Source organism: Odocoileus virginianus, chromosome 6, assembly GCF_023699985.2.
Source record: "Odocoileus virginianus isolate 20LAN1187 ecotype Illinois chromosome 6, Ovbor_1.2, whole genome shotgun sequence".
NCBI classification, from domain to species: Eukaryota; Metazoa; Chordata; class Mammalia; order Artiodactyla; family Cervidae; genus Odocoileus; species Odocoileus virginianus.
Window position 1 is genome coordinate 4,213,833 of NC_069679.1, and position 26,674 is coordinate 4,240,506.

Here is a 26,674-nt window from a genome sequence, read left to right on the forward strand (position 1 = left end):
AGAAGCTTCTAAGAGTTAGAAAATATAAAGAAAAAACAAACACAGTTGAAGAATATAATAATTGAAATAAAAATACACTAGAGCTAATCAACAGTAAATTAGATGATACAGAGGAACAGATCAGCAAACTGGAAGACAGAGTAGTGGAAATCACTCAACCTGAACAGTAAAAAGAATTTTAAAATATAGGGACAGTTTAAGAGACCTCTAGGGCAATATCAAGCATACTAACATTCACATTATAGGAGCCACAGAAGAAGAGAAAGGGTCAGAGAACATAATAGTTGAAAACTTCACTAACCAAGGAAAAGAAACACATCCATGTCCAAGAAGTGAAGAGAGTCCCAGTCAAGATCACCCTAAAGAGGACTACACCAAGACACATTATAATTAAAAAGGCAAAAATTAAAGACAGAATACTAAAAGCAGCAAGGGAAAATCAACGTTATGTACAAGGGAACTTTCATAAAGCTCTCAGATCAGTTTCAGCAGAAACTCTGCAGGCCAGAAGGAATTGGCATGATGTATTTAAAGTATTGAAAGGAAAAGCATTAAATGTGTGTGCTGGGGGAAGGGGAGTAAAAATGTAAGATTTATAAAATGTGATTGAAATTAAGAGATCAACATCTTAAAAAAATCATATATCCTCAATAAAATTTTAGTAAACAAATTCAGTCATATTTTAAAAGGATCATACACCATGATCAAGAGGGATTTATCCCAGAGATGCAAGAATGGTTCAGTATCCAAAAATAAATCCATGTGATACACCATATTCACAAATTGAAGAATAAAAATCACGTAGATGCAAAAAAAGCTTTTGACAAAATTCAACATACATTTATAATTTTAAAAATACCCTCTCAGCAAATTGGGTATAGCAAGAATATACCTCAACACAATAAAGGCTACATATGACAAGCCCACAACTAACATCATCCTCAACAGTGAAAAACTGAAAGTATTTTCTTTAATATCAGGAAGAATACAAGGATACCCATTCTCACCACTTTTATTCAACATAGTATTCAAAGTCCTAGCTACTGCAATCAAATTAGAAAAAAGAAACAAAAAGAATTCAAATTGCAAAGAAAGAAGTACAAGTGCCACTGTTTGCAGATGGTGTAATGCTGTACCTAGAAAACCCTCAAGATGCCACCAAAGTCCAGCAGAACTCATCGGTGAATAAAACTGCAGGATACAAAACTAATATTCAGAAATATATTGCTTTTCCATACACGAACAATGAACTATTAGAAAGAAAACAAACAAACAAAAAAAAACAAAACAATCCAATTTATAATTGCATCAAAAAATAAAATACCTAGGAATAAATCTAACTAAGAATGTGAAATACCTGTACTCAGAAAACTATAATGTACTGATGAAAGAAATTGAAGACAACACAGATGGGAAAGATATACCGTGCTTATGAATTGAAAGAATTAATATTATTAAAATGACCATACTACCCAAAGCAACCTACAATGTAATTCCTATCAATATTCAATGTAATTCCTATCAAAATACCAAAGGCATTTTTCACAGAACTAGAAAAAAATAGTTCTAAAACTTGTGTGGAACCATGAAAGATCTAAAACTTGTGTGGAACCATGAATAGCCAAAGCAATCTTGAGAAAAAAGAACAAAGCTGGAGATATCACATGCCCTAGTTTCAAACTATCCTACAAAGCTATAGAAATCAAAGCAATATGTTACCAGCACAAAAACAGACACACAGATCAGTGGAATAAAACTGGGAGCCCAGAAATAAACTCATATGGTCATTTGCTCTATGATGCAAGAGGCAAGAATATACAACAAGCAAAAGACAGCCTCTTTAATAAATAGTGTTGGGATCCAGAAAAATAAATGACCCAATCAAAAAATGGGCCAAAGAACTAAACAGACATTTCTCCAAGGAAGACATACAGATGGCTAACAAACACATGAAAAGATGCTCAACATCACTCATTATCAGAGAAATGCAAATCAAAACCACAATGAGGTACCATTATACACCAGTCAGGATGGCTGCTATCCAAAAGTCTACAAGCGATAAATGCTGGAGAGGGTGTGGAGAAAAGGGAACCCTCTTACACTGTTGGTGGGAATGCAAATTAGTACAGCCACTATGGAAAACAGTATGGAGATTTCTTAAAAAGCTGGAAATAGAATTGCCATATGACCCAGCAATCCCACTTCTGGGCATACACACCGAGGAAACCAGATCTGAAAGAGACACATGCACCCCAATGTTATCGCAGCACTGTTTATAATAGCCAGGACATGGAAGCAACCTAGATGCCCATCAGCAGATGAATGGATGAGGAAGCTGTGGTACATGTACACCATGGAATATTACTCAGCCATTAAAAAGAATTCATTTGAATCAGTTCTAATGAGATGGATGAAACTGGAGCCCATTATACAGAGCGAAGTAAGCCAGAAAGATAAAGACCATTACAGTATACTAACACATATATATGGAATTTAGAAAGATGGTAACGATAACCCTGTATGCAAAACAGAAAAAGAGACTCAGATGTATAGAACTGACTTGTGGACTCTGGGAGAAGGCGAGGGTGGGATGTTTCAAGAGAACAGCATCGAAACATGTATATTATCTAGGGTGAAACAGATCACCAGCCCAGGTTGGGTGCATGAGACAAGTGCTCGGGCCTGGTGCACTGGGAAGACCCAGAGGGATCCGGTGGAGAGGGAGGTGGGAGGGGGGACCGGGATGGGGAATACATGTAAATCCATGGCTAATTCATTTCAATGTATGACAAAAACCATTGCAATGATGTAAAGTAATTAGCCTCCAACTAATAAAAATAAATGGAAAAAAAACAATTAGGAAAACTGCTTGCATATGAGAATGCAAATCAAAAAAAAAAATAGTGTTGGGAAAACGACAGCTGCATGCAAAAAAAAATCATATTGGACTACTTCCTCCCACCATGTATACAAAATAAATGGATTAAAGAATTAGATGTAAGATCTGAAACCATGTGTCTTCTAAAAGGAAACAGGCAGTAGCTCCTTTGACTTCCCAGGTGGCAATCGTGGTGAATAATCTGCCTGCCAGTGCAGATGTGGGTTTGGGTCCCTGGGTCGGTAAGATCCCTTGGGGGAGGGCATGGCAACTCACTCCAGTATTCATGCCTGGAGAATCTCATGGACAGAGAAGCCTGGCACGCTGTGGCCTATAGGGTCGCAAAGAGTTGGGCATGACTGAAGTGACTTAGCATGCAAGCATGCTCTTTGACACTGACCTTAGCAATACTTTTTGGTATGTCTCCTAAGGCAAAGGAAACACAAACGAAAATAAGCAAATACAAAAACAAAAATAAACTAAAGCAAAAATGCATCAAACTAAAAATCACAAGGGAACTGTCAACAAAATGAAAAGACCACCTACTGAATGAGAGAGGATATTTGTTAATGATATATTTGATAAGAGGTTAATTCCCAAAATATATAAAGAATGCATACAACTCCACATCAAAAAAACAAACAGACTATTCAACTAGCTTAAAAAATAGGCAGAGGGGGACTTCCCTGGTAGCCCAGTGGTTAAGACTCTGCTTCCACTGTGGAAGGCATGGGTTCAATTCCTGCTTAGGGAACTAAGATCCTGCATGTTGCATAGCATGGACAAAAAAAATGTTGGCAGAGATTCCGAATAGGCATTTTTCCAAAGAAGACATTCAGATGGTCAGTAGGCTCATAAAAGATATTCACCATTACACATCATCAGGGAAATGCAAATCAAAAACATAGTGCGGTATCACTTCACAACTATCCGAATGGCCAGTATCAAAAAGACAACAAATAAGTGTTGGTGAGGTTGTGGAGGAAAGAGAACCCCTGTGCCCTGTTGGTGGGAATGTAAATTGGTGCGGTCACTATGGAAAACAGTGTGGACGTCCCTCAAAAAATTAAAAATAGAATTATCATACAATCCAGCAGTTCTATCCCACAAATCCAGCAGGTATTTATCTGAAAAAAAAAAACACACCAGTTCAAAAAGATATCTGCACCCCTATGTTCATTACAGCTTTATTTACAATAGCTGAGATATGAAAGCAACCTACGTGCCCATTAATAGATGAGCAAATCAAGAAGATGTGATGTATGTGGTATACGTAATGGAATATTACCCAGCCATAAAAAGAGTGAAATCTTGCCATTTGCAACAACACGGATTGACCTAAAGGGTATTACGCTAAATGAAATAAGTCAGACGGAGAAAGACAAGTACTGTATAGCTTCACTTATATGTGGAATCGCAAAACAAAACACATGAACAAACAAGACAAAGACAAAAGTTATAGATACAGAGAACAAAGAAGAGACGCAAATCAGAATTGAAAAAATGGACACAATTTGGGTCTCACAAAAACTTAAGAGATCCTGAGAGGATACTATGAACAAATTTAATCCAATGATTTTTAAAATTTAGGTTAAATATGTCAATTCTCAGAAAAATGCAGCATATCAAAACTGACACAAAAGAAATTCCATGTAGTCATATAACTATTAAATAAATTGCTAATTAAAACTTTACTGTAGACAAGACTACAGATTCAGATGACTTCATCAGTAAAATCTGCCGAACACTCAAGAGAGAAATAACATAATCTTCCATGAAATCTTCCAGAGAATAGTGAGAGAACATTTCACAATTGGTTCTTAGAGGCAGCACAATATTTTCTGGGGGTGGGGGGCGGCGGTTATCCTCAGCCTTTATAAACCAGACACAGGGAAAAAATTAGATCTGGGGACACACATGTGGTCCTGACATAGCAAAAGTTTAGCCTGTTCTGATTATTACAAGAGGCAGCACAATCTTGATTTAAAAAAAGACCCGACAAGCAAATTGTAAGGAAGGAGATTACAGGCCAGTTATTCATGAACATAGGAGCAAAGTTCTTAACAAAATTCAGCTTTTTAATATGAAAAGTATGATACATAACAACCATATTGAAGTAATTTCAGGAGTTAAGGGTTGCTTTGACATCTGGAAATCAATCATTGTAATTTACTACATTAACAGAGTAATAAATATGGTCATTTTTATAGTTGTTTTAAAGTTGTATAATAAAATATAACATTCATTCATTATGAAAAATCTCTGTTAACAAATAAGAACAGAGGAAATTAGATAAAGTTTATCCTCAAAAGGAGGAAGGAATCTTTGGCACTCAACTCAGGTATCAGTCTGTTCTTGCCTGGATCTAACTCAGATCTGTTGAACCTTCTCCTTGCTCAACTTTGGAAGAAGGAAGGATGTGAGCTCCCCAGGTCATTAAGATGTATTTCTCCTCACTCTCTTAGATAAATCTGCATGGGAAGCTGAGTAATAATCAGAAGGTTGTTTTGTGAGAATCAGAGGAGATTGAATAAGATCATGTTCATAGCCAATACTGTTAATTATAGAACATTTATATATATATATATATATATATCTTTGCATAGATGAGAGCACTTGTGTTCTTGAGTAACAAACACTTCTGAACTCTACGGGAACCACTGATCTCCTGTTAAGAGAATAGTTTCTTCACGCTGAGTGTAAGTTGAATACTTGAATATGACTTTAAAACACTAATATAGTTATTCTCTGATCCTGTTGGCTCTGTTATCCTTCTGTTCCTTTGTTCCCGTCCAGTGATCCAGACATCCCAAAAAACTTCGGGTTTCTCTGTGAGCCAAACTGATTTATTCATAAGTATGCTTTTCCATATTCTGTGACATTTCCCTGGAATGACCTTCCCATCCTTGCAGTACCACCTCTCCTCATCCGTTTGGCAAGCTCCTATGTCTTCTTAAAATTCCAATGCAAGTATCTTTCCTCTCTGGTCTTTCCTTCCTTATGTTCTCATTGTATCTTGCCTATCTTCTGTAGGTGAACTAACCCCACTCTATTAAAATGTCTAGTTCTGTCTCCCTGTTAGATACTGAATTTCCTGAAAGATGGTTCTGTGTTTTTATGTATTTCTAGTATTTAGACTCAATAAAATAAAATTTTCTTACTTTGCTAGCATGTGAAATGAATGTAATTATGCAGTAGTTTGAGCACTCTTTGACCTTGCCCTTCTTTGAGTTTGGAATGAAACCTGACCTTTTCTAGTCCTCTGGCCACTGCTGCATTTTCCAAATTTGCTGGCATATCAAGTGCAGCTCTTTAACAGCCTCATCTCTTAGAATTTGAAATAGTTCATCAGGAATCCCATCACCTCCAATTAGGATTTCAAATCCTAAAAGATGAGGCTATTAAAGTGCTACACTCAGTTCAGTTCAGTTTAGTTGCTCAGTTGTGTCGGGCTCTTTGCGACCCCATGGACTGCAGCACGCCAGGCTTCCCTGTCCATCACCAATCCCAGAGTTTACTCAAACTCATGTCCATTGAGTCAGTGATGCCATCCAACCATCTCATCCTCTGTCGTCCCTTTCTCCTCCCACTTTCAATCTTTCCCAGCATTAGGGTATTTTCCAGTGAGTCAGTTCTTTGCATCAGATGGCCAAAGTATCGAAGTTTCAGCTTCAACATCAGTCCTTCCATTGAACACTCAGGAATGATCTCCTTTAGGATGGACTGGTTGGATCTCCTTGCAGTCCAAGGGACTCTCAGTAGTCTTCTCCAACACCACAGTTCAAAGGCATCAATTCTTTGGCCCTCAGCTTTCTTTATAGTCCAACTGTCACATCCATACATGACTACTGGAAAAACCATAGCCTTGACTAGATGGACCTTTGTTGGCAAAGTGATGTCTGCTTTTTAGTATGCTGTCTAGGTTGGTCATAACGTTCCTTCCAAGGAGTAAGCCTCTTTTAATTTCATGGCTGTAGTCACCATCTGCAGTGATTTTGGAGCCCCCAAAAATAATGTCTGCCGCTGTTTCCACTGTTTCCCCATCTATTTGCCATGAACTGATGGGACTGGATACCATGATCTTAGTTTTCTGAATGTTGAGCTTTAAGCCAACTTCTTCACTCTCCTCTTTCACTTTCATCAAGAGGCTTTTTAGTTCCTCTTCACTTTCTGCCATAAGGGTGGTGTCATCTGCATATCTGAGGTTATTGATATTTCTCCAGGCAATCTTGATTCCACCTTATGCTTCCTCCAGCTCAGCGTTTCTTATGATGTACTCTGCATATAAGTTTAATAAGCAGGGTGACAATATACAGCCTTGACATACTCCTTTTCTTATTTGGAACCAGTCTGTTGTTTCATGTCCAGTTGTAACTGTTGCTTCCTGACCTGCATACAGGTTTCTCAAGAGGCAGGTCAGGTGGTCTGGTATTCTCATCTCTTTCAGAATTTTCTACTGTTTATTGTGATCCACATAGTCAAAGGCTTTGGCATAGTCAATAAAGCAGAAGTAGATGTTTTTCTGGAACTCTCTTGTGTTCTTTGATGATCCAGCAGATGTTGGCAATTTGATCTCTGGTTCCTCTGCCTTTTCTAAAACCAGCTTGAACACCTGGAAGTTCACAGTTCACTTATTGTTGAGGCCTGGCTTGGAGAATTTTGAGCATTACTTTGCTAGTGTGTGAGATGAGTCCAATTGTGTGGTAGTTTGAGAATTCTTTGGCATTGCCTTTCTTAGTGATTAGAATGAAAGCTGACCTTTTCCAGTCCTGTGGCCACTGCTGAGTTTTCCAAATTTGCTGGCATATTGAGTGCAACACTTTCACAGCATCATCTTTTACGATTTGAAATAGCTCAGCTGGAATTCCATCCCCTCCACTAGCTTTGTTTGTAGTGATGCTTCCTAAGGCCCACCTGACTTCACATTCCAGGATGTCTGGCTCTAGGTGAGTGATCACACCATCATGATTATCTGGGTCGTGAAGATCTTTTTTGTACAGTTCTCCTGTGTATTGCTGCCACCTCTTGGTAACATCTGCTTCTGTTAGGTCCATACCATTTCTGTCCTTTATTGAGCCCATCTTTGCATGAAATGTTCCCTTGGTATCTCTAATTTTTTAAGGAGATCTCTAGTCTTTCCCATTCTACTATTTTCCTCTATTTCTTTGCATTGATCACTGAGGAAGGCTTTCTTATCTCTCCTAGGTATTCTTTGGAACCCTGCATTCAAATGGGTATAACTTTCCTTTTTTCCTTTGCTTTTCACTTCTCTTGTTGTCACAGTTATTTGTAAGGCTTCCTCAGACAGACATTTTTCTTTTTTGCATTTCTTTTTCTTGGGGATGGTCTTGATCCCTGTCTCCTATACAATGTCACGAACCTCTGTCCATAGTTCATCAGGCACTCTGTCTATCAGATCTAGTCCCTTAAATCTATTAGTCACTTCCACTGTATAATCGTAAGGGATTTGATTTAGGTCATACCTGAATGGTCTAGTGGTTTTTCCTACTTTCTTCCATTTAAGTCTGAATTTGGCAATAAGGAGTTCATGATCTGAGCCACAGTCAGCGCCCGGTCTTGTTTTTGCCAACTGTATAGAGCTTCTCCATCTTTGGCTGCAAAGAATATAATCAGTCTCATTTCGGTATTGACCATCTGGTGGTGTCCATGTGTAGAGTCTTCTCTTGTGTTGCTGGAAGAGGGTGTTTGCTATGACCAGTGCATTCTCTTGGCAGAACTCTGTTAGCCTTTGCCCTGCTTCATTCTGTACTTCAAGGCCAGATTTGCCTGTTACTCCAGGTGTTTCTTGACTTCCTACTTTTGCATTCCAGTCCCCTATAGTGAAAAGAACATCTTTTTGAGGTGTTAGTTCTAAAAGGTCTTGTAGGTCTTCATAGAACCGTTCAACTTCAGCTTCTTCAGGATTACTGGTCGGACATAGACTTGGATTACCATGATATTGAATGGTTTGCCTTGGAAACGAACAGAGATCATTCTGTTGTTTTTGAGATTGTATCCAAGTACTGCATTTCGGACTCTCTTGTTGACCGTGATGGCTACTCCATTTCTTCAAAGGGATTCTTGCCCACAGTAGTGGATACAATGGCCACCTGAGTTAAATTCACCCATTCCAGTCTGTTTTAGTTCGCTGATTCCTAGAATGTTGACGTTCACTCTTGCCATCTCCTGTTTGACCACTTCCAATTTGCCTTGATTCATGGACCTAACATTCCAGGTTCCTATGTGATATTGCTCTTTACAGCATCAGACCTTGCTTCTATCACCAGTCACATCCACAACTGGGTATTGTTTTTGCTTTGGTTCCATCCCTTCATTCTTTCTGGAGTTATTTCTCCACTGATCTCCAGTAGCATGTTGGGCACCTACCAACCTGGGGAGTTCATCTTTCAGTGTCCTATCTTTTTGCCTTTTCATCCTGTTCATGGGGTTCTCAAGGCAAGAATATTGAAGTGGTTTGCCATTCCCTTCTCCAGTGGACCACATTTTGTCAGAATTCTCCACCATGACCCGTCTTGGGTGGCCCTACACTGCATGGCTCATAGTTTTATTGAGTTAGACAAGGCTGTGGTCCATGTTATTAGATTGGTTAGTTTTCTGTGATTGTGGTTTTCAGTCTATCTGTCCTCTGATGGAGAAGGATAAGAGGCTTATGGAAGGTTCCTGATGGGAGAGACTGACTGAGGGGGAAACTCATTCTTGTTCTGATGGGCAGGGCCATGCTCAGTAAACCTTTAATCCAGTTTTCTGTTGATGGGTAGAGCTGTGTTCCCTCCCTGCTACCTGGGGCCAAGCTCTGGTGGAGGTAATGAAGATAATAGCGACCTCCTTCAAAAGATCCCACGCATGTACTGCTACACTCAGTGCCCCCAACCCTGCAGCAGGCCACCACCCACCCACGCCTCAGCTGGAGACTCCTGGACATTCACAGGCAGGTCTGGGTCAGTCTCTTGTGGGGTCACTGCTCCTTTCCCCTGGGTCCTGGTGCACAAGGTTCTGTTTCCCAGTCCTGTGTTAAGTTCTGGCAGCTCTATGGTGGGGTTAATGGCGACCTCCTCCAAGAGGGCTTATGCCATACCCAAGTCTGCTGCACCCAGAGCCCCTGTCTCTGCGGCAGCCCACTGCTGACCGCACCTCCACAGGAGACGCTCAAACACAGTTCTGTCTCAGTCTCTGTGGGGTCCCTGGGTCCTGGTGTGCACAGGGTTTGAGCCCTTCTAGCATCTCTGGCGGGAATGGGGTTTGATTCTAAACACAAATTCGCCTCTCCTAACGTCTTGCTGGGGTTTCTCTGACCTTGGACCTGGGCTGTCTCCTCTCGGCCACTCGCCACTCCAGCACCGTGCAGCCGCCGCTGCACCACTGCACTCAATGTGCCAGCAAATCTGGAAACTCAGCAGTGGCCACAGGACTTGAAAAGGTCAGTTTTCATTCCAATCCCAAAGAAGGGCAAGGCCAAAGAATGTTCAAACTGTTGCACAATTGCACTCATCTCACATGCTAGCAAAGTAATACTCAAAATTCTCCAAGCTAGGCTTCAACAGTACATGAACCAAGAACTCCCAGATGTTCAAGCTGAATTTAGAAAAGGCACAGGAATCAGAGGGCCAATTGCCAACATCTACTGGATCATAGCAAAAGCAAGAGAATTCCAGAAAAACATCTACTTCTGCTTCATTGACTACACTAAAGCCTTTGACTGTGGATCACAACAAACTGGAAAATTCTTCAAGAGATGGGAGTACCAGACCACCTTACCTGCCTCCTGCGAAACCTGTATTCAGATCAAGAAATAACAGTTGGAACCGGATATGGAAAAGTGAACTGGTTCAAAATCGGGAAAGGAGTACATCACGGCTGTATATTACCACTCTGCTTATTTAACTTATATACAGAATACATCATGTGAAATGCTGGGCTGGATGTAGCACAAGCTGGAATCAAGATTGTCGGGAGAAATATCGATAACCTCAGATATGCAGATGACACCACTCTTATGGGAGAAAGCGAAAAGGAACTAAAGAACCTCTTGATGAAGGTGAAAGAGGAGAGTGGAAAAGCTGGCTTAAAACTCAACATTCAAAAAATGAAGATCATGGCATCTGGTCCCATCATTTCATGGCAAATAGATGGGGCAACAATGGAAACAGTGATAGACTTTATTTTCTTGGCTCCAAAATCCCTGTAGATGGTGGCTGCAGCCATGAAATGAAAAGACGCTTTCTCCTTGGAAAAAAAGCTGTGACAAACCTAGACAGTGTATTAGAAAGCAGAGACATTACTTTGCTGACAAAGGTCTGTATAGTCAAAGATATGGTTTTTTTCAGTAGTCATGTATGGATATGAGAGTTGGACCATAAAGAAGGCTGAGCAACGAAGGATTGATGCTTTTGAACTATGGTGTTGGAGAAGGCTCTTGAGAGTCCCTTGGACTGCAAGGAGATCCAACCAGTCCATCCTAAAGGAAATCAACCCTGAATATTCATTGAAAGGATTGTTGCTGAAGCTGAAGCTCCAGTACTTTGGCCACCTGATGTGAAGAGCCAACTCATTAGAAAAGACCCTGATGCTGGAAAAGACTAAAAGCAGAAGGAGAAGGGGACGACGTAGGATAAGATGGTTGGATGGCATCACCAACTCAACGGACATAAGGTTGAGCAAGCTGCAGGAGATGGCGAAGGACAGGGAAGCCTGGCGTGCTGCAGTCCATGGAGTCGCAAAGAACTGGCCATGATTGAGCAACTGAACAACAAAATAACATTTTATTAAGTGAAGAAATAAATCAGTGAATGAATAAGTAAATGAGTGAATCCACCTCAGTAGGCCTCTCTCTCTTTTTTTTTCTTATCTGTTTTTTATGATCACCATTTGGGTATTCTGCTAAGCAGTCATGAACTCATTCTAGCTAGTAATGAAAACTTCTCTGATTGAGTACATTGAATTTATGATCAATAATTAACTTTAAATTGAATTTATAATTGCTTTTGTAATACTACTATAATCATGGGCATTTGAAATGCTGACTTTTCAGTTGCATGTCATAACCTTAATTTTTAATTTCTTCCCATTTCTGTTAAGTTAAACAGAAGGGAGAAGGGGTAGAAGGAGTTGAAAATTTTGAGGAAGAAGTTTAATTAGGTGTGTAAAAGGACCTGAAAAAACATTTGAAAATAAGGTTCAGTTTAGAACCAAGATAGGGTATCAGTTGCTAATTAAGTTCAGTAGTTTAATACCCAGCAAATAAGTGAGAACAGAGAACCAGGGAAATGGAGAAGTCAGTTCTTCCCACTGCTTTCCAGCCTTTTTTACTCACTGCATATGTAGACAATGAAATTGTTTTCAGCACACTGGGGTAAATGGCTGTGGCCACTTGCTACGGAAGACCAGCATCTCGCGTTCTTGCTGTGTCCAGACTGCCCCTGGATGTGGGTGAGGATTCAGAAGATCAGGATCTGAGCAGTCCAGAAGCCCTTTGAAGCTGACTGCTGGGCAGGTCTGAAGTTTAAGAAAGGAGACATGAATGTATGTGCAAAGATTTCTGGTCTTGGCTTTCAGCGTAGCCTAACAAACTAAAAAGGGTTCAGAGTAAGCAAAAAAGGCATGCACTAGTTAAGTTTCATAGCTAGAGTTGTTTAGGCCAGTGATTTGCAACTCTGGATGCATAATAGAGTCACTTGGAAGGTTTTAAAACTTCCTGTATTTAAAGACCCTGAGTATTCACTGGGATGACTGATTGCTGAAGCTCCAATACTTTGGCCACCTGATGTGAAAGGCTGACTCACTGGAAAAGACCCTGATGTTGGAAAGATCGAAGGCAGGAGGAGAAGTGGGCAACAGAGGATGAGATGGTTGGATGGCATCATCGACACAATGGATGTGGGTTTGAGCAAACCATAGGAGATGGTGAAGCCTGGCTTGCTGCAGTCCATGGGGTTGCAAAGAGTCAGACACAACTTAGCGACTGAAGAACAATATAATTAAGCCAGAGTCTCTGTGGGAAGGGGTTTAGGGTGGCATCAGTATTTTTAAAATCTCTCTACGGATAATTCTAAAATGTATCCAGAATTATTAATAAGAACTGCTAATGTAAGCAGTGACTGATGATAAATTATTGGTAAGAAACCTAAATTTAATCATGTGTGTTTTTTTGAAGTGGTTTAATTTAATACTTATGCGTAGTGGTTTTTGAGCATAGATTTTTTTGTTGTAGAAAAGTTGTGTTTAAGCCAGTTAGTAGTTTTCTATTTATCTCAATCTTTAACTTAAAGGAAATATAACTGCTGAATTGGTCAGGCTGCTGAATTGGTCAGGGATGGTACACTGGAGGTTTTAACACTAAGCCTTGAAGAGGAGACAGAATTTAAATACGCAGGAAGGCTAGTTTTAGGTGGGGGAGGATTGTAGATGGAGGACTGGCATGAGCATGAGGAGGTGGGGTGGTGTAAGAAAATTCCAGAGAAGAGTGCTGTGAAGTCTGAGACAGGCCCAAGGGCAATTCAAAGGGGCAGCCTGAAGCCAGCTATCTCTTAAGGGTTAGTCCAAGGAGACCATCTCTCCAAACCAGTTGAATATGACCATGCCCAGGCTCCTTTGATGGAGAAAGAAATGGCAATCCACTCCAGTATTCTTGCCTGGGAAATCCTGTGGACAGAGGAACCTGGAGGGCTGCAGTCCATAGCGCCGCAGAGTCAGACATGACTGAAGCGACCTAGCAGGCTCCTTTGACCCAAGGATTGTATGGAAGACCTGATACTTTGGCCACCTGATGTGAAGAGCTGACTCATTGGAAAAGACCCTGATGCTGGGAAAGATTGAAGGCAGGAGGAGAAGGGGACGGCCGAGGTTGAGATGGTTGGGTGGCATCACTGACTCAATGGACATGAGTTTGAGCAAGCTCCGGGAGTTGGTGATGGGCAGGGAAGCCCAGAGTGCTGCAGTCCATTGGGGTCACAAAGAGTTGGACATGACTGAGCAACTGAACTTAACTGAACTACATGCAAGGCACATCTCTTGTGTGTTAGTGAATTAAATCCTTACAGTAATCCCATAAGGTAGATTCTATTGTGACCCCTGGTTTACAGATGAATTGGGTACAGTAGGCTGCTGTTTTTTTGTGATGTGTCTGTATTCACTATTTTTCCTCATGGCTCTGACTCAGAGTTCCTATGATATACTGGACAGTGAGTTATCTAGTTAAAACAGAAATGTATCAGGTAGACTTACGGTGGAAGTGGATACTTGTAAAGAAGGTCAGCTAGAGATCAGAGAGTTAAGTATCTTGAATTAATTTTTCTACATGCATGAGGCATTTACCGACATTTTTGAGCAGGAAGTGGCATGATGATAACTTTTAGTAAAATTGGTCTGAAAAGATAGGCAGGATGAATTGAGGGTGTGAGGAGGGTAGGAGGTAAATGTGATATCAGCTGACCAGTTAGGAAGCTAATCAGATAGTCCATGGCAGAGTGATGTGATAAAAACCTGGGTCACAGTAGTGATAATAGTAACACGGAGCTACAGATAGAAGAGCCATTATGAAGGTCCTGGTGACTGTAGTCATGTCGATGATAGTAAGTCTGAAGGGCTGGAGTCACAGGAGGCTCACTCTCTGATAGGGTGATAGGGGAAGGTGGTGAATTTATTTTTATTTATTTTTAAATGTTTGTATTTATTTGTTTATTTGGCTGCACGGGGTCTTAGTTGTGGCATTCAGGATCTTTAGTTGCAGCATGTGGGATCTAGGTCTCTGACCAGGGGTCGAACCCCAGGCCCCCTGCACTGGGAGCTTGGAGTCTTAACTGCTGGACCACTGGGGTAAGTCCCAAAGGTGGTGAATTTAGCATTAGCTTTTTTTTTTACTCTTAACCGCTGGACCACTGGGGTAAGTCCCAAAGGTGGTGAATTTAGCATTAGCTTTTTTTTTTTTTTTTTACTCTTAACCGCTGGACCACTGGGGTAAGTCCCAAAGGTGGTGAATTTAGCATTAGCTTTTTTTTACTTTGCAGAATATTGATTTCATTCCAGTCTGGGATGTGTTATTGTATTTGGTATCCTGACTTCAATTCTTAAACTTTGTGTGTGTCCTGGTTTTTGGTATGGATGGCATTATTTATCTGTATATTTTAACTTCACATTAATCCTTTATCTAGTAAAAATGGGATCTTTACTTATTATTTAATATGTAATTAAGATGTTGTTATTAATATATGTAAATTATTAATAATATTATCATTTACTGTAGGTTATCAGACCAGGATGAAGAGGGCAAGACCGAGAAGAAGTGTATCATATCTGACCCCTCCTTTTCCATGGTAACAGTTCAACGGGAAGATAGTGGTATCACCTGGGAGACCAGCTCAAGTAGGCCTTCCACTCCTTGGGCCTCGGAGGGAAGTCAGACATCTGGTGTGTGTAGTCTGGAAGGGTCGACTCTGAATTCTCCTCCAGGGAATGTTTCCTTTATCGTGGATGAAGTTAAAAAAGTTCGGAAAAGAAAGCCTGAGTCAAAGCGTGGCTCGCCATCTCTGCGTCGGAAAAGCAACAAAAAGAGAAAGTCTTTGGGATCCCAAGATGTTCCAGGAAACAAAACAAGTCCTCCTTTAATTTCAGAAAGTCAGGAACTAACCACCCGGAAAGAGAAGTCACCTACTGGCACTGATGATAAGATAAGAGAAAAGAAGAGCACCTCGAGTACACCTCCCATTACGGGGGCAATCTATAAAGAACACAAGCCCTTAGTGTTAAGGCCGGTCTACATAGGAACCGTGCAGTATAAGATCAAGATGTTCAATTCTGTTAAGGAAGAATTAATTCCGCTGCAGTTTTATGGAACATTGCCAAAGGGTTATGTCATTAAAGAAATCCATTATAGGAAAGGGAAAGAGGCATCCATTAGTCTAGAGCCAGAGTCAGGCGATCGTGATCTTAGAAAAGTAGTTTCCAAAACAGGCAAATCAGTAGCCCAAAGCATAGAAGATGTTAAAGTAAAAGAGCTTGCTCCACCCTGGAGAGATGTGTTCTCCAAAGGATCCAAGTCCCTGACCTCCTCCTTCAGTCATGAAGATCAGGAGAAAACTTACGATGATCTTCTCTTAAGGGCTGCATCTGCCGCCCAGCCCACACCTTCCTCTCACACAAGTCATGCCTTAGCAGAGCGGGAATCACAGCTCAGCGCTCCTCGGGTAGTGCCGCAACTGCCGGCTGATGAAGCAAAGCCCCGTGAAGTGGAGCCTTCCTCTCTTACACCCGATACATCTGTAGCCGCATTCCTGGAAACTGCAAAGGAAGAATCTGAGGCTGATTCACAAGAAACAGTGATTGCAGAGCCTGACTCTTCAGTCTCGCCGCCTGCACTGGATGAAGTGAAGACGGAAGACATGGCTTTGATTGACCATTCCATTTCACTAGAGGCAGAGAAGGGTTCTCTGGAATCAGGTGCACTAGGTCTGACAGCCTCTATCCAGGAAGATTTCAGCCCTGAGAGAGAAGAGCTGGATCTGATTTCGCAGGAAAGGGCAGAACCAGTCACTGACCAGCTGACCCCTCCTCATCTCAGCATCAAAGCAGAGAAGGAAGAAACTGCGCGCGAGCCATCCATTTCTCTTTCTGAGCCTCTAGTGTTAGAGGAACCAGGGAAGGAAGAAATAGAAACGCCTCTAGCAATGGCTGCTTCCCCTGAACCTGAGGATTCCAGCTTAGTGGAAGAAGAAGAGATCATAGAACTCGATTACCCAGAAAGTCCATCAGTTTCTGAGGAGCCCTTCCCACCACGCTTGGCCCCTGAAGTGGAGGAAAAAGGGGAGAACTTTCTGCCATTACTGACAACTTCAACACCTGAGCATGTCACCTTGTCTGAGGAAGAAAGAGAGGAAAATGAGTCTGTTTCCACTGATTCTGCTTTCGTGTCAGAGTATTCAGCCCCCCAGGATTGGAACATTGAGCTGGAGAAGCAAGAAGCTGAGCCAGTTTCTTCACCTCATGTGAAAGCTGTATCTGAACATGCCGTTTTGTCAGAAGAAGAGAATGATACATTTGAGCCTTCTTCCCCAACTTCAGCTTCTATATCTGTCTCACCATCCACAACTGAGAAGACTCTTGAAAGCCAGTCCCCACTGTTTTCAGCAGTTACACCAGAACCCATGATCCAGTCTGGAGAAGAGGCCTCAGAAAGTGGGCGTTACACGCCGGATTCCACATCTGCTTCTGAATATTCAGTTCCCTCTCAGGCAACAGAAGAGTCACCAAAGAAAACAGTAGACCTTAAATCCCCATTAAAGTCCCAAGGTATTTCTGAGCCCCTGATTCTGTCAGAGGAAGAGAATGAAGACCCTGGGATGCGTTCCCCAGAGGTGCCCTCTCTATCCGAACGTTCTCTCTCACCACACACAACTGAGGGGACTTCTGAGTGCCAGGCCCCACCGCTTTCAGCCGTGACATCTGAACACACTGTCCTGTCAGAAGAAGAGAACCTAGGAAATGAGGGTGTCACACCAGATTCAGCACTGACCTTCCAAAATGCAGCCCCACCCAACGTAACACAGGAATCCCCAAAGAACATAACTGACGATGTCTCCCTGCTGAAATCAGAAGGTGTTTCTGAGCACAAGACTGTGTTAGAAGAAGAGAAGGAAGACCCCGGATTCTATACCCCAGAGGTGGCCTCGTTACCTGAATGCTCCCTCCCATCGTCCACAACCGAGGGGACTCCTGAATGCCTGGCCCCACAACTTCCAGCTACCCCACCTGATCACGTGGTCCTCTCGGAAGAAGAGACAGTAGGAATGGAGCGGTACACACCCTCTTCCATCTCTGCTTCTGAACTTTCAGTACCACCATATGCAACACCAGAATCACAGGAGGAAGAAATTGTCCACATGTCCCCTTTAAATCTAAAAGGTTCCTCCTCCCCCATGATTTTCTCAGAAGAAGAGCAAGAAGACACTGGGCCTTTTTCTCCAGACTCGGCTTTTGTGTCAGAATTCTCATTTCCACCCTATGCAACGACAGGGAAGAGAGAATTTGAGTGTGATTCTCCAATATGTTTAACATCACCATCTGAACACACTATTTTGTCAGATGAAGACACAGAGGAAACGGAACTTTTTTCTCCAGACTCAGCGTCACAAGCTTCCATCCCACCATATAGGATCCCAGAAATGAACAGAAAGGAAATTGAGCCTGATTCACTGTTAACTGCAATGGCCGCATCAGGATATTCCCGCTCCTCAGAAGCAGATGAGGAAGAAATTGCACCAACAACGGCTACCCCTGTACCTGAGCATCTAAGTTCACCACAGAAGCAAGGAGCTGAACCTTCGATGTCTGCGCCTGAAGACTTGAGTCAGCTCCCTTTAGCAAATGAAGCAGAGAAAGCAGAAATTAAGCCAGACGCTCAAACAACATCAACATCTGTATCTGAATATCTCATTCTGGCACAGAAGCAGAGAACTCGAACGTATTTAGAACCTGAGCCTGAAGACTTGGTTCCACCATGTTTAACCAGTGATTCAGAGAGGGGAGAAACCAAGTCTAGTTCATCGCCAGCCGCAACACCCGCACAGTCACCCACAGTAAAGGAAGAAGCCAAACCTGTTTTGCCTGCATCTCAGTGTTTAGGTTCACCTGATTCAGTACATGCAATTAAGAAAGAACAAGAACCCAAGACACCCCTCACTCCAGAATCTGCAGATGAACAGATGGCTTTGTTAAAAGTTGAAAGTAAGGAAGAAATTGTGCCTGATTCTCAAGAAGCTATAGCACATGTATTGCGGAATCAAGAAATGGAGCCTCAGCCTCCAAATGTCCCAGAGTCTGGGATGAAAGATTCAGTTCTGTCTGACTTGGCAGATGAGCCAAAGAAGGATGTCAAACCCAATTTAGCTCCAACTGTGACATCTGAACTAGAACAGAGAAGGTCATCAGAGAATGAGCCTGAAGAAATGAAGCCATATTCACCTCTAAAGGAAACGTCTTTATCTAGACCTGAGATTTCATCAGTGGTGAAAACAGAAGTGAAACTTGATTCTGGTGTAACTGGTACACCTAGAGTGCTGCATTCAACTTCACCAGGAGTGGAACCAGAAGTTGAGCATGGACCACCTCCACCAGAATTTTCAGCTTTGTCAGAAGAAATAAAGAAAGAAATTGAACCCAGTTCTTCAATAACCACAACATCTGAGACAAAGCATGATTCAAACTTAACCAAATTAGCAAAAGAAGAAATCCCAACAGACTTACCTCTTACCACCCGTGTAGAACATCCAGTCTTAACAAAAGTAGAAAAGAGTGAATTAGGAAGTGTTTTACCACCTATAGATGAGCATGCACTTTTTAAAGAAGACAAGGTAGCAATCAAAGCTAGTCCTTCTCCCACTGAAACTGCTGCGTCACAATATCCAGCTTGGTCCGAAGTCGAGAAAGAAATTAAATTTGATTTACCTGAAAGCATATCCTCTCTATCAGAGCATTCTGTTTTGCCAAATGTAGAGACTGAAGACATTAAACCTGGGTTGGCAATAACCAAAACTTTGTCTTCTCAGCATTCAGATGTATCAAAGGAAGCAAGGGTGGAAGACAAACAAGATCTTTCATTTTCTACAGTTCTCGCCTCTGAATATTTGGATTTATCACAGAAAAAAAATTCCGTGTCTGCCTCAGAGGTGTCAGGACCTGAACATGTGCCTTCACTCAGCTTAGGTGGTGAGATAAAGAAAACAGAAACTGAACTTCCTTCCTCACAGAACATGTCACCTGCACCCAAATATATAGTTCCAAAAGGCAAAGATGAGGTGACAGCAGGTTCTCCCCCTGAGTTGGAACAGTTAACATCAGAAGATTTAGCTTCAGCATTCTTAACCTTCAGTGGTGATAAGAGGGAACAGGCAGTAGAGACACCCTCGGCAATTCAGGGAGATTTCCAGTCAGAAAGACCAGGTCTTGCTCTGGCACAGCACTCTTTGGAACCTGAGGAGAGAGACAAGCCACATCCAGTATCAGAATTACCTGATACTGGAAATGCTGGCTCAGAATTCACTGGTGACTTAAGTAGGCAAAGTGGATCCATACAGACAGAACATATACAATCTCCCCTACCTGAAACAGAGAATTCTGTCTTAGCAAAGGGCCTACCCGAGCTCAGGAGCGGAGGAGAAGGAAAAGAGGAAAACAGGGAACTTCATGTGTCAACTACAGTTCCTGAAATTGCAAAGGTTTCTTCATACCTTAGGGAGGAACCTCAGATTCAAGAAATGAAATCTCTCTCTGCTAAGGTAGTTAGCTTAGGATCAAGGGAAGCATTTACCTCTGGACTTGAAGGAGACAGCCCAGAAGAACTTCAGTCATACACTTTATCCTCAAAAGGATTATCAGAAGAGCTGAACCATTCAGCTGAATTTAAAAAAGAAGAAAAACAAGAAATAAGCCCATTACTGCCAACAGGAAATTTGAAGGCACAAGTGACAGAAGATACTGTAACTAAGCTAAATGAACCTGACCAACCAAATTCATTTCAGGTACTGCAGAGTGTAACAGAGCCATCAAAGATCACTTCTTCTGACTTCTTCGTGCCGCAGAAGCCTGAAGAAGCACTTGATTCAGATCAAGCCACTACATTACCTGACATGAGCAGGTCTTTTGGAGATAAACAAGACCTGGGTATTAAACAAGGTTTGTTTATGAAAGAAAATTTGCCTTTGGAAGAATCAAAATTATTCATGACAACTGAACCTACAGATGTTAAAGAAACACACATGAAAGAGGCCCTTATTTCTCCAAAGGATGAAAACTGGATGCTGAAAGAGCCAGAAAGAGACTTGGTAAGTTATCATGAAGAAAGAGTCATGGGATCTGTGCAGCTGGATTCGTCTGGTACCAGTGATCTGATGACAGGGCAGCTCAAGCCTGCTCCGCCAGAGAAAGCCCACACGCCTGAAATCAGAAAGCAAATTCTGCCACCTTCTGCAGAAGAACCTCACTTAGCATTCCAAGAACCAGTGTCTACTCTCGATACCTCCCGTGATAATGTAGAGACCTTAGCAACTGAAACTTACTCTTCTGAAGACATAAAGTGGGCCCCCAAACCAAAATCTTTAGTTCCAGCTGGAAATGTGGACAGAAGTGAGGCAAAAGGGAAGCAGACCCTTTCTTCTGTGGGGGGTGAAAGTTTGGTAGTGGAGAAAGCAAACACAGAAATTTCCAGGCCTTGCAAAGAAGACAGCCAGGAAGAAATCAAAACACCTTATGAAGGAGGCCTCCAGAAACCAGTGTCTGGCCCACTAATGGAACAAGTCAAATCAGAAACTCCTCCCTCTCTTGTTAAAGCTGCCCATGTCTTGGCCGAAGAGGTAGAACCTGCACTGGGCGTTGAAAAAGAAGCAAATGGTCGTATATCCCCTTTGCCTGGAGAGAAGCCACTAGAAGAACCCAGCGTGGTTCAGCCAAAGGTTGCAGATGATGCTAATGAGAGAGGGAGACCACCATCCGAAGTGAAAGCACCCACACAAGTGAAACCACTCTCCTCAACCCAAGAAAACGAAGAACCTCAGCCCCTAGAGTCCCCTGAGGTCACACAAAAGCCGCCCAAGCAGCAGAAGGTGGTGGAGCCAAGCATCTCTGAGGAAAAGGGAAAGAAAGGAATCTCATCTTTCACATCATGGGTGTCCAGTTTCTTTTTTAGGTCAAGTACTCTAGATAGCAAAGTTGCTGAAAAAGAAGATTTAGAAGCTCAGCCCAGCCCATCAGAAGAGAAAACAGTGACTGTGATAGATTCTGAAAGTCCTGCTCCAGCTGACGTTCATGGAACTGAGAAGCCAGTGGATCATCTAGTTCCAGAGGCCAAACCTGAAACTGCTTCAGAATCTGCAGATTCTTTAGTTAAATCTGGTGAACATCAAGATTTTAAAGAAAAACCCACATTGTTATCAAATGTAGAGGTTTTGCCACAGCCAAAATCCAACTTTGAGGCATCTAGTGACGATTATGGGAAGAAAGACGTCCTAGACTATTCAGAAGAAATGGACCTGACCTCAGTAGTTACTTCTGCTGATGGCGAGGGACATCTTAGAATTCAGTCTTATTCTCCCATGGGTGAGAAATCCATTATGGAAGAAGCCAAAAATGCTGTTCCTCTTCATGTCACTGATAGTAAAAGACCCCAGAAGCCAGAAATCTCCCCTAGATCTAAATGGACTATTTCTATTCTTAAAGAAGAGCCAAGAAGTGATCAAAAAGAAAAACCACTCTTTTTAGTTGATGCAACAGATAAGGTGCCACAACAGCCAGAATCAGCTTCATCTAGCTTTGCAAGTAAAAATATCACAGAGGAATCAGAGAAGCTGGAGTCAATAATTTTCCCAGGAGAAGAACCTAAAGGCAGTTTAATTGATCTTGGTGAAGACAGACTAGGGAAAGAGATGCCAAAACCTGTTTCCTTGAAAATTTCTGAAGAGGAAATAAAACTCAGATCTGTTAGCCCAGCTGAGGAGAAAGGTAACTTGGGAATGAGATCATATTCCTTGGCAGAAAAGAAGGTGCTGGCAGAAAAACAAGAGACAGCAGCCCCATTAGAACATAGAGATATTAATGAAATAGAGAAGGCAAAAATTATACACAGGCCTAGCCCTGTTAAATTGGAAGAACCAAAAGCTGCTACTGTGCTGCAGCAAGTCTATCAAAATGAAGACCACCAAGAAAGACACAAAATTATTGAGGAAGAGAAAAGAGAAGAAAAAGAAGAGCGGTCACATGCATTTCCAGAAGGAAGGGAGCAGCAGGAAATTCAGCCATATTCCACAAGTATAGCCGGGCATCAGCCTGAAGAGTCAGATATCTCTTTCCGTCTTACTTCGGGTGAAACCCAACCATTTTCATTAGTTAAAACTACAGAAGCTGCTGAAATATCAGAAACCACTATCTCAGAGGCTTACTCTGAAATCAGGGAAACAAAGACAGTAGGAAGTCAACCACATCCATTAGAAGAACGTGAAGTTTTGGTGGAGAAAACCAAGGCCTTTCTTCCAGTGGATCTTCCTTATCATGATGAAATAAATGAGCCCTCTTTACCTAAGGAAGGAAACCTGGTACTGGAAAAGTCAAGCAGGTTTGTCGTGACTCACACTGAAGAAAAGGGGCAGGCCCTAGAGTCAGAGCTGCCAAAAGGTGGCTCAGTAGGTACCACAAAGGAAAGTAAACAAGGCTCTCCATCTAAAGAATCTGAAAGGATTTTAGATCATCCTTTTGGTGAAACAAAGAGCTTAGAAACACCTTCCTATCTGTGGTCATCTGTGAAACCACAAACGCTTGCTTCAGGAGCATCTCCAGAAGTTAGTCCAGAGAAGAAACAGGAACTGCCATGGTCAGAAGTGACTCCAGATAGGCCTGAGGTCCATACTACTCAGACATCTAAAGACCAAACATCTGAAATGTTTGAACAGCCTGTTCTTGTTTCAAAACACCACTTGGAGGCTGTAGAAGATTCCCATGTATATGAACCACGCCCTTCAAGCAGTAACTATGCTCAATTTATAACTAATGCATCAACAGTCCGTGCTGATGAGATGGTTTCTAAGGAGCCTGAAGACACAAGCATAAGAGATGAGGAATTTACAGTGACCAGTAAGCCAGCTGGACTTTCTGAAGAGCAGAAGAGTGCCTTCAGTATCATTTCTGAAGGTTGTGAGATACTGAATATTCATGCTCCTGCATTTATTTCTTCAGTCGATCAGGAAGAAAGTGAACAAATGCAAGATAAGTTAGAATATTTGGAAGAGAAGATCTCATTTAAGCCTATACTCCTCCATGATGAGAGTGAGGAAGCATTACAGAGTAAGTTAGAAGATTCTGATATAAAAATTATACCATTGAAAGAAGACCAACAAAAGGAAACTCATACAACCAAAGAGGAGATATCCACAGATTCAGAAACTGGTGATTTAGCCTTTAATCAGCCCACAAGTCCCAATGAAGAGGATTACTTTGAAAAATATACATTGATTGATTATAACATCTCCCCTGACCCAGAAAAACAGAGAGCTCCATGGAAATTAAATGTAGAGGCAGAACTATCAAAGGAAGTTCCAGAAGAAACTGTCTCTTTCCCAGAACGTCCAGAGGAAGGTGCCCTAGATCATGAATATGACTTGGTGAAATTAGATGAAAGTTTTTATGGACTCGAAAAGGACTACAGCAAATTATCTGACCCAGAGACCCAAAAGTCTTTGGTTATCCAAAAATTAACAGACAGAGATGCTCCAAAGAGCACAGAAAGAGACCTGGACTCAAAGTCGCCTGGGATGCCTTTATTTGATGAAGAGGAAGGAGTTTTGTCACGAACCCAGATATTTCCTACCACTGCAGAAGCTATTGATCCTGAACTTCTGGAGGAGCCACCTGCACTGGCGTTTTTATACAAAGATCTATATGAAGAAGCAGTTGGAGAGAAAAAGAAAGAAGGCGAGACAGCTTCTGAAGGTGACAGTGTGAATTCTGAAGCTTCATTTCCAAGCAGAAATTCTGACACCGATGATGGAACAGGAATATATTTTGAGAAGTACATACTCAAAGATGACATTCTCCATGACACATCTGTAACTGAAAAGGACCAAGGCCAAGGTCTTGAAGAAAAGCCAATTGGTAAGGATGATTCATACCAACCAATAACTGCAGAAGGGGAAATTTGGGGCAAGTTTGCAACTATTGGCAGAGAAGAGAGTCTGGAAGAAAAACAGAAAGCAGCTTACAGGGAAGGAGAACCAGCAGGCCACATGGAGACCCTTGACAATGTAGCTATGCAGAGGAAAGCTCCCATCACCGAGGAAGTCAGAGTGGTTACCCAGAGGATAAGCTATGCGGTTCCATTTGAAGACACCCATTGTGTCCTGGAGAGAGTAGATGAAACAAGCAGTCAGACTAATGAAGCAGCAAATGCAAACCCAGAGGTCAGTCTGAATGTGCCTGTACAGGTGTCCTTCCCAGAGGAAGAATCTGCATCTGGTGCAACTTGCATTCAAGAAACACTGCAAGAAGAACCTCAAATGATGGTTCCCCCTGAGCCGAGTGAAGACTGGGTCCGCAGTAGCCCTGTTCAGGATGAGTATGAATTTGCTGAATCCCTGAACTATGAAGTGGTTACTCAAGACACTCTATCAGAAGACCTGTATTCAGAGTCCACCCCTGAAGATGTGTTATCTCAAGGAAAAGAATCCTTTGAACATGTCAGTGAAAATGAACTTGTGACTGAGGTGGAACAAAGAAAGTCTGCTGAACAGAAAGAGTTGGGCATAGAGATAGCAGAACAAGACCAGTTACTATCAGAGTTGGTAACCGAGAAGGAACAAAAGGAAATGAAAACATCTCAGATTGACACATATTGCTACACATGCAAAAGCCCAATTTCTGCTGTTGACAAGATGCTTGGCACTCACAAGGACCATGAGATTTCAACACTTGATACAGCTATAAGTGCTGTAAAGGTAAATAGATTTTAAAGTGTATAAGTATGTAATCATACATAGACAATTAATCTGTTTTCTCATTTTCTCTATTTAAAAAATGACCAATATTTGATACATTCATCTTTAGGCATAATAGTCTGAAAAAAAAAAAACCTAAGAATATTTCCCTAGTTATTTAGTTAACATTACTTTGACAAGCATTTATTGGGTACATAATATGTGCCAGTTTTTTTTCTAAATTCTGTGTATACCAGGATAAATAACTGGCATCCCCAGTTAACTGTCTTTGAGGTCTCTTATTTTATAAAAGTAGCCCTTAACATTATCCAAAAAAGAAATAATTTTAAATACAAAAATACATGTTAGAGTATCGAACACAATTTATTTTCTATTATTTACAGTATGATCCTTTAAAAATACACATGTATATCATATTAAACAATTTTATTGCAAGTTTTATAAAATGCTCAAGACAGTAAGACATTTAAAATTTTTATTTTCTCCACATTTCTTCTTCATTTATAAAACTGATGTTAGAAATGGAAAGTTTTTGCATTCCTTCTGGCACTGTCTATAGACTCCCAATGTTAGAAAGTTAGTCACAACACCTATCCTTATAAATATCTTACTTCTTAGAAATACTATTGGAAATCAAATACTTAGTCTTTAAGATTCTCACCTACCTTTCAGTAGCCTTCTAACTGGAATCTCCACTCTTATTTCATCAATCTATTCTCCATACAGTAGCAGAATGATCTAAAATTGCAAGTAATAGCCAGAACTGGGCACTTACTATGGGCCAGGCAATGTATTAAGTTCTTTATATACAAGATATCTTTTAATTCTCACAAAAGCCCCGCCCTTGCCTTTGATTTGCAGGTAACAAAATGGGCTCAGAGAGTTTAAGTCCAAGGTCATAGAAGACAGAACTAGGATTGGTACCCAGATCTGTCTGAGGCCAGAGCTCATGCTTTTGATGTGCATCCGTGTTACTCTGTTCAGGGCCTTCATTAACGGCAGTGGTTTTCAATGTGATCATTCATTTAGGTCACTGATAATTGTCAGATTCATTTTGATTCAGTAGGATAACACATTTGAATCTTGGATTTTTTTTTTTTTTTCTGGAAAAGTAATCCTCAACTTGTATGATACTGGTTCTATTTTTCCAGTGTGAAATTTTGCTGAAACTTTACCTAGTCAAGTTTGGGGGTAGGCCGTGGTTCAATTTCTTTTTGGACTCTCAGGCATTCAGATGCATCAGCACCAATGAAATATGCCCTGTTCTTTGATGACACTTGGTTTTGTTAACTAACAACTACTGGGTACTGTC

General features: G+C 41.4%; 1 protein-coding gene and 1 non-coding gene across 3 annotated transcripts in view; one reads left to right on the top strand and one right to left on the bottom strand.

Moving 5' to 3' along the window:
• The window catches only part of CMYA5 (cardiomyopathy associated 5), a 97,896-nt gene that overhangs the window by 29,896 nt on the left and 41,326 nt on the right, over nt 1-26,674 (top strand). For both annotated transcript variants that reach the window (XR_011488125.1, XM_070468607.1), the window contains exon 2: nt 15,138-25,362. Coding sequence is in view for 1 of the 2 variants with exons in the window: in XM_070468607.1 (XP_070324708.1) it covers nt 15,138-25,362 (10,225 nt within the window). In the remaining variant the exon portion in view is untranslated. The remainder of the gene's footprint in view (nt 1-15,137; nt 25,363-26,674) is intronic.
• Nucleotides 4,738-4,869, bottom strand: LOC139035781 (small nucleolar RNA SNORA72). Its single transcript, XR_011488494.1, has one exon. It is a non-coding gene; the product is annotated as a small nucleolar RNA SNORA72 (small nucleolar RNA).